This window comes from Nelumbo nucifera, chromosome 1 (assembly GCF_055504915.1).
Source record: "Nelumbo nucifera cultivar China Antique chromosome 1, China Antique-T2T, whole genome shotgun sequence".
In the NCBI taxonomy this organism is placed as follows: domain Eukaryota; kingdom Viridiplantae; phylum Streptophyta; class Magnoliopsida; order Proteales; family Nelumbonaceae; genus Nelumbo; species Nelumbo nucifera.
The window spans coordinates 77,866,772-77,875,192 of record NC_142649.1 but is presented as its reverse complement, the minus strand read 5'-3'; the positions used below and the strand labels follow the sequence as shown (position 1 = coordinate 77,875,192).

The window sequence follows — 8,421 nt, the reverse complement described above, 5'->3', positions numbered from 1 at the left end:
CACATCTCATAGATTTCCACCTAGACCTTAGTTAGGTCAACAAGTTCTCGAGGGAGGTCGCTCCCCACACTGAGGTCATTTTGACCAGTACTGACGAGGTGCCACAGGTTGGCAATTCCTCGTGGAGGTCACTCTTTACGTCAAGGTCCCTTGGATGGGTGACGACGAGGTACCATAGGTCGGCCCTGGACAAAGTGCTACTAGCCACCCTACCGAGGTGCCCGAGCTACATATGAGGTGTCTTGGACTAATTTTAGGGTGTGTCTCCTTGACTCAGCGAGATACACATCTATCCGTGTGACACTAAGGTGTCAACTGACAAAGACGGATGCCACGTGTTGCCAGGTCAGTGGAGAGCCAAATCACCCCTCATCAATTGCCCCCTACACTCGAGCCAAGGCCTGTTCGGCGAATAGTGTAGCTTGTTTGAAGATGAGGTCCGAGGTGACGTGCTTTGGACATTGGTCGAGTTAATCCACTCTAGTTGGCTGACCTATTAGGCTACTTGTTGGTATGAAGGCATGTACTTGAAACTGAGTGCCGCTCTTCAAAATTCGAAACAGGGCGTACCTTCAAATGGTGTGTGCATCCTTCAAAATTTTGAGCGGGAGCAGCCTTTCGAAATTTGAAAGAGGGCACGCACGTGTCCTTCAAAATCTTGGACGTAGGCTTCTTCCCGGACCATTGGATTGCACGAATTTGGACCGTCAGTAGTCTGCATTACCATCTATAAATTGGGGGGATCCTTAAGGGCCCCATGTCTCTTCCCGATTTTGGACTTAACGTTGAAGCGAAGATTGTTTGCAATTTTTATGACCTCTAACTCAGTTGTGGCGGTTTTTGATCATCTTTTTCTTATTATCATCAGTAAGTCTCCATATCTTCTTAGTTATGTCTAGCGGGTCGGAGAGGGAATGCTACCTAAACGCTCGGGCCAAGGCGGGGACCTTGGCTCAAGATCAAAGAGGTTCCCATGGAGGAGCCTCAACCTCTCAACAAGCCTCATCTAGAATAGGTTTCATGCCCTCCGAGCTGTCCGATGAGGAAATAGTAGACCTGATTAATACCTATCAGATCCCTAATAGTTTAAACTATATCCAGCCCGAGGACGGGCAATATCTGTGGAGCCACGGAAAAGCTGAGGTTTGTGTCTTCAAGGAGGCCCTCATTCCCCGGCTTTGCTTTTCCCTTTCATACGTTCATCTGTGAAGTCCTCGATCACTATGGTTTGGCACTGGATCAACTGCATCCAGACTCAAGTAAGACCATTGTAGGCACCATTTCTCTTAGTTATCACATCGGTTTCCCCTTAAGTATAGAGATCTTCAGCAAGATATGTCACATAAAGCGAGTGCCAAATGAAAATTGTTGCTTCTACATCAACTACCAACCTGGGTTTAGGCATCTGGGCGGTTTTTCGTCCAAAATCGCGAACTGAAAGACAAAGTTCTCTCTGAGCCGCGATGAGGGCTGGCTTATGCCAACGAACTAAAGGGCTGAGGCAAATAGGTATGAGGTCGAGTTTGACAAGGAGTTGCTGAATGACCTTAGACTCCTCGTTGAACAACACTCCTAGGTCAATGAGTTCCTAGTCAAACCGATGCTCAACGAGGCTGGTCTTAGCCCCATAGGTAGGTCACGCTATATTTATTACCTTTGAATTTCATTTCTTGCCTTTAGCATCTTGATTGATTTTCTTTTTCATTTGATCGCAAGGATGACTAGCTTTTCCTTGATCATAAATGCAACACGGAGGTCGTCAAAGAAGAAGAGGAGGGCGATAGGTGAGACAAGCCGCGAGGTCGAAGAGAGGTCGGTGGAAGGTCATCGTGCTGTGTTTGACCTAGAGGAGGGTGGTGACTCAATACAGGCCGACCCTACTCACGTCGCTCCAGTGCAACTAGCGAGCGCATCCCACTTCGATGAGGCGACGACTCCTTACGGCCTACAGGTCCCTCCATTCGTTCCTAGGGTCAACCGCTTGATCATTGATCGGATTCATGACCCATATGTTGCGCTTTGTATGGAAAGGGGTGTTCTCCTTCTCGAAGATGTTTGCGTATATCACGAGCTGGATTCCTTTGAACTCGACGCTTGGATTATTCAAAATGCCATGTAGGTAGAAGTCTTTGAGACACTTGCTCCGTTGCTTTATTTATTCCTTACCGAGCTATTTTCTTGTTCGCATATCAGCTCGTTGGGTCAAGTCATGCCGGATTAGGTCACTGCCTCGAGGTGCGAGTCCCGCAAGATGAGGGCCAACATAGAGACCCTCCAATCTCAGCTAGAGGAGCCCGAGAGGTCAAGGAAGAGGCAACTACTCCAGAGGAGGTAGGTGGTCATGAGAATGCTGACTAGTGGCGAACTCCCCTTTTTTTTTTACTTCTATACACTGAGCGTGCGAGCTCGGTAAAAATTGAATATATTGAAACCTGTTCTCTATTTCGCTGGCTTTATGAAATCTTCTTGAATGGAAATTCTGAAGTCTTCCCTTCTTCTCTATTTCTCCTTTTATCAAGTTGGCAGTGAGATACCGACATCCTTTGAGACCAATTCGAGTGTGGTAGTGGCAGTGTCAAAATGCTGCCAAGCTAGATAGATGGGGGCCGACCTACTTAGATCGGTCTACCTATTTCTGATGTGTTTCGAGGTCGGCTTGAGAGGGCCTTAAGCTGAAAGCGGTTTAGCTTCCCCATAGAGTTCGGCTTGACCAAGTCACCAAAGTGGGTGGTCATTCTGTAGTAGCTTTAAACATGACTACATCTATGCCATCACGTGGGAGTGACTCTCCTGGGTCTGCGTTCATAGGTCAATGCCCCACATGTACTGCACCTACTCCTGGAACTATCGGCCATTTACTCCTACTAAAGCCATGTAGGGCTTACCTTGAGGGGGTGGCTCTACTGTCCACAGGTTGCCTACTCTCAAGGGATCCATGAAAGCTTTGACTTGTGAGGCCAGCTCCACAGCCAGCCAGCTGCCAACTCTCATGAATCCATGGAGGGTTCGATTAGTAGTGAAACTTTATAGTTAGGGCTGGGAGACTATCTGGGCTAGTTCGTTGAAGCTTACCCAGGCTGGTCATTCAAATCCTACCCCCTTTTGATAGCATCATCGATACGTGTGTTGCTGCCGACGTTAGATGGTAGGTTGGTGCTACGGCTACACTACGTCAGCCTTGAGAAACGCTAGTCGTCTACTCCTGCGGTAGCCACAAGGAGCTCAACCTGTGGGGGCAGCTCTACTAATTGTAGGTCGCCCACTCGCACGGGAGTCTTGAAAGGTTCGACCCACAAGGGCGACTGCATAGTCCGTTGATCATCAACTCCCACGGGAGCCACAAAGGGCTCGACCTGTAGAAGCAACCTCATGAACTGGACTGACAAGGCTCGTCTGGGCTGATGTTGAGTGCGAATTTGAAATGAGAGTTGAGAACCTACCTTTTAAGTAGTGGTTCCCAAAGACGATGCCAATTGATGATGCACGATCTAACAGCTCCTTGCTGGAAAGCAACTCGGATGTTGAGCTAACAAGTTCATCGGGTCAACTTGCAAAAAGACAGTATCAAAGTAACTGAGCTGCTTTACCTGAGGTGGACTCTTCGATACTTAAGTCAGCAAACTGGAGATTTTGAAGAGAGCTAAAAAGCAAAAGAGCTAGAAAGTTGCGAGAGCTAAATTGTGCATACCTCTTGAAGTTGGAAATGAGACCTTTATATAGATATTGTTTGGCGTCAGATCCACGCATTGTGTCCATGATCTCCAAGAATATGTGGCTGACTGGTCCGAATTCCTCGGAGGTAGTTTCGCACGTAGACTAGGCTTTTGTACTTTCCTCTGGAACATTCGGTACGATAACTAACTTCTGGGAGATCCGGGAGTGACGAGATGCACGTAGAGAAAGTTAACGAGCACATCTCACATGTCGCCACTCGGACCTCAGTTAGGTTGGCAAGTGAGATATTCTTTATATGAGATGTTCCTAATGCATAGTGAACTATGCATGTGAGGTCGGCGTGAGGCGCCCTGTGTGAGGAGTAAGATCCCAATTCGGTTTTGGATGGATTTAGATGGATTAGATAAGGGAATCCGGTGGGATTTTACATGGCAGAAATATCTCAGCCCAAACCTCAGAACTCAAATGAAATAACGGTAACCCCTAGCTCTGACCTCTGAGTGACGCGGTTATTCGATAAGAGCATTAGATGGGGCACAATTGCACAAAGCATGTTTGCTAGGCTTTTAAACAGGTTAGGATGGGCCGGTTATTCGATAAGACCTTTACATGTGGGCTGATCTTCTACCCAGCTGTCCAATATTCAGTTAGCCGAGCCCACCCCCCTGGTTCTGAACCACACAATTCAGGAGTTACAAACCTGGGAGGAATAAACGAATAGTTACGTATGAAAGCTCAGTTGATGTAATCATGCTCTATTAAATATATATTGCCATAAAAGGAAGCAATAAAGAGCTGTTTAATGATAATCAACTAGAGAACTGATATAAAAGTCAAGTTGATTCGGTTATAAACAATATATTGTGCTTTTGGGTTATCTGGTTAGACCAAGGGATGTTGGACCTAGCTGAATTGAACCACATTAAATTTGTCCGGCTTTAACTGAGGATGAAGCCTGACGGATGACGGCTAAATAAATATACAGCATTTAGCCTATAGGGGCGGTGAGACACAGCTCCATGCATCTCTGGAGTCTGGACCATATTTTATTTAATATTCTTAAGTTAAACGTCAGAACGTGATATGTCTCGGTTCAAACTTCAAACCGGTAATCAAACTCGATCGGTCCTACCCAATCCACATTCAGCAGCTGGTGATGGGTTTGGCCGTTCGGGTCCAGAGTTAGCAGACTGGATTAAGCTTGACCTAACCTCGGCCCAGACCAGAGTTGCAGGGATCTCAGATCTGAGGAAACGATCAGGGTTTCTAAAGGTGGTATATTATGTAAAATCAATGTGCGAATCGTAGGATTGGAATCATATATTATATTTAAATAAAAGAAGGTAAAGATGGAGTAATAAATGGTTTTCAGACATGTATTCAGTAGTATTCACGCTGTGAATCTGATTCAGATATAGAGACAGCTGGCCTACCTTTCCTCATCAAGGGAGGAGATGTCGAGTCGTGGTTTGAGGAAATGCCGGTGGGGTCGAGTGACAGTCTTACCCAATAGAATAATAAGTGACGTGTCACCCACAGATCCGTGTCGGCAACGAAACCTCCTAATTCGTAAGACACTGAGATCTCGCCTCGCCACATTACTGGCCTCAACTCAACTCCCAACCCCAAAAGAGAAACAAAAAAACTGAAAAAGGAGGAAACGAAATAGAGCGAGAGGAGGAGGTAGAGAGAGGTTACTAAAAACCACAAAAGCTGTGCGCTAAGCGTCCATCTCGCCAACGTTGTCTCTCATCCATCCACCCGAAGCCAAAGGCCGAAGCCTCCAAAGGAGGAGAATCCCCCTTCATACCGTTTGACGGCAAGACGGGATGGCTCCCCGTCTCTTAGCTTGCTTCCAACGAAGATCGGTTTCTTCATCGACGACCTCGACGGCGGAAAATGCGACCGCCGACCAGGCGTCGGAGGAGCAGAGAAGGGGAGGAGCCATACTAGTTGAGCTATTCTCGTCGCAGGGATGCGCCACGTCGCCGGAGGCGGAGCTGTTAATATCGAGGCTCGGGAGGGGAGATTTCGAGCTGGAGGTACCGGTAATTATTCTGGCTTACCACGTCGATTACTGGGATTATATGGGTTGGAAGGACCCGTTCGGATCCAGCCAGTGTACCGTCAGGCAGAAGGCTTACGCCGAAGCATTGAAGCTGGACACTATGTTCACGCCCCAGGTGGTGGTTCAGGGCAGGACCCAGTGCGTTGGCACCGATCAAGAGGCTCTGCTCTCTAACATCACATCAGCCGTTCGATTCGCATCTCCAAGCTTTCAGGTTAGAGTCCTACGAATACGATCACATCTTTTTCTCTTTCTCTTTCTCTTTGTTTTAGATTTTAGTTTTACTACTACTATCTGCATGCAATCAAAATCCCTAATGCAACCTTGGATTTCTCCAAAAACTGATAAAAACTGTACTTAAGATATTAATGGAAATTATGTAGGTTTTGGTTTTGGGTAATATTGGCACGTTCATACCATTTTTTTAGCAAATGTTTATTGTTTTGGGATCCTTTCCAGGGGCACATATATTTGGTTTTTGGTTCACTTCATTATTAATCACTAGTTAGCTGATATATGTGGTGTTTGGATGCCACCAACAAAACTGATTATTTCTTCCATTCGAGAACAGAGTTCTCCATTTAGACTTTAGAGCAATGGATGACAACACATTATAGTTTCATTTGAGAATCTAATGGAATGATATGGTTACCCAGTCATCTTTTTGTTTTCTTTTACCAACAAAAAATCCGAGCATTTTATTATTGTCGGTGGTGATATTTTAGTTTAGTAACATCATTTATTTATTTAAATCTTGTTAATGCTATGAATACGTCCCTTTTAAAGAGAGAAAGAAGACGAACTTGGTTTTTGTTTTTTTTTTTTTTTTAAATTTTGATTTGAAGTTAAAGGTCCGTAGCTGCCACGAGTCGTGTGGCTAACATTCGGTGGGGGGTGGGCCGGTGGGGATGCTGACCTTGTGCGGTTGCTCTTACAAAATTAGGGAAACCGACTCTTCCACAGCTGGCGCTGGACAAAGACAACCAAATGGGTGATTCAGGGTTAATTAGCGAGGGTGTCAACATCGTTAGGTGCGGAGTTCAGGTGTGGATTCACCTAACACACAAGTTGCCAACCAAATCCACCTTCCAAAGTTCCAAGTGGACCATCCTTTTCAATTTCTTTTATTTAAAATAAAACTATTAATGGAACATTTTGAGATCTGATCTTACAAGGGTATCTAACTTAACTTAATCGGGAGGTGCTGCATGTGAAAAAATTCTATAAATCATATAAGAAAAAAAGAAAAAAAGAAAAGTTGAGAATTAGTAAAGGAAAGCAGCCTGCTAGGCTGTTAGTGAAGAGCAGAGACCTCCAGGATTCAACAAATGCTCCATGTGCTCATCATACATACACATTACACACAACCCTCCACGTGGCTAAAACAGAAGATGCCTTCTAATAAAAAATATTTAAATAACCCCCTCCAAAAAGGCTAAAGAAAAAGAAACAATTTTTTTTTTTTTTCATTCATAAAAAATATGCTTCACTAAATTATAGAATCCTGCTAGTAGATGAATGTTATTGTAGTAGTGTAATATTTGGATTTAGGAGGAGGAATTGATTTTCAGGCATTTATGAGAGATGCAAATTGACAAATTTTGGGTATTTGCATTGGAGCAGGCTACATTTCAAAGGCCGTCTGCAGACATATTGCAGGTGAGCCTAACAGGAGCTCTAAGGACAAAGGTGGATAGTCAGGGTGCCAGCGTAATGGTGGCCTTGTATGAGAATGGGCTGGTCACCAACTGCCCCAAGGGAGAGAACCGAGGTCGTGTTCTCTCCAATGATTTTGTTGTTCGGAAACTAGAGAAACTGTGCAATGTCAAGGACATTTCGGCCAAGAAAACCATCTCTGGGACTGTTAACTTCTCTTTGTGGGAAGGCTTTAGCAGCAGCAAATGTGGTATTGCAGTCTTCGTTCAGAACAGCTCCTTCCACACTTTTGGTTCCCAGAACTTCCAATTACCAGATAACCTTTGAAGCTTGAAAGCTGGATATATATATATATATATATATCCCGCCGGTTTCCTCCTTACCCATCGTATTCTGGCCATGACATCTGATCGCTGTGTACAGGGATAGGGATGCGCCCTTGTAGTTAAGGGCCATATGCGATTATTGTATCCTTATTCTTCCTCTTTCTCTCTGTTTTTCCTGGATTGTTTTTCTTTTTTTGGTTTGTTTTTTCTTAGCAAGTGCAGGGGAGATTAGGAATTGACCCCTGGTGGAATTAGGATTGGAATACTGTTCTGAATTTAGTTCGTGGGAGAGGAGAGACACAGACATGTATTCTTATGTCTTCTCTTATTATTGTTATATTTTTTTTTACCATATTGGAGGTTATATTATTTGTATCATTGTTGACTGGGGTTTATGATACCGGAAGAAATTTCACCAATCAAAACGTTTGAATGTTGATGAAAACAAGTAGACTGGTGATATCTAGGGGTGTCAATTAGATTGGATTTGGTTTAATCCGATCTGGTCCAGTATGAGTTTATTGTCTAATCTAATAAAAAATGCAGGTCACTCGTCAGAATGGTGGTGTTGCGGCGGAGGCGTCATGTTTGTACAATGTTACAATTATTTATAGTTATTTAATACATATGAGAGCCATTAGGCACCATATAGGATTAGGAGAATACACCTAAGCAGCAAACATGTAAATAATGTTT

The 8,421-nt window shown here is 44.5% G+C and overlaps 1 protein-coding gene across 1 annotated transcript; it reads left to right on the top strand.

The window, feature by feature from the left end:
• The first annotated feature begins 5,267 nt into the window (after nt 1-5,267).
• On the top strand, nt 5,268-8,103 carry LOC104605699 (uncharacterized). The gene is made up of 2 exons (XM_010270556.2): nt 5,268-5,957; nt 7,367-8,103. Exons 1-2 carry the CDS (start codon nt 5,505-5,507, stop codon nt 7,724-7,726), a joined length of 813 nt encoding a protein of 270 aa, XP_010268858.1. The 5' UTR covers nt 5,268-5,504; the 3' UTR covers nt 7,727-8,103.
• Nucleotides 8,104-8,421: the final 318 nt, after the last annotated feature.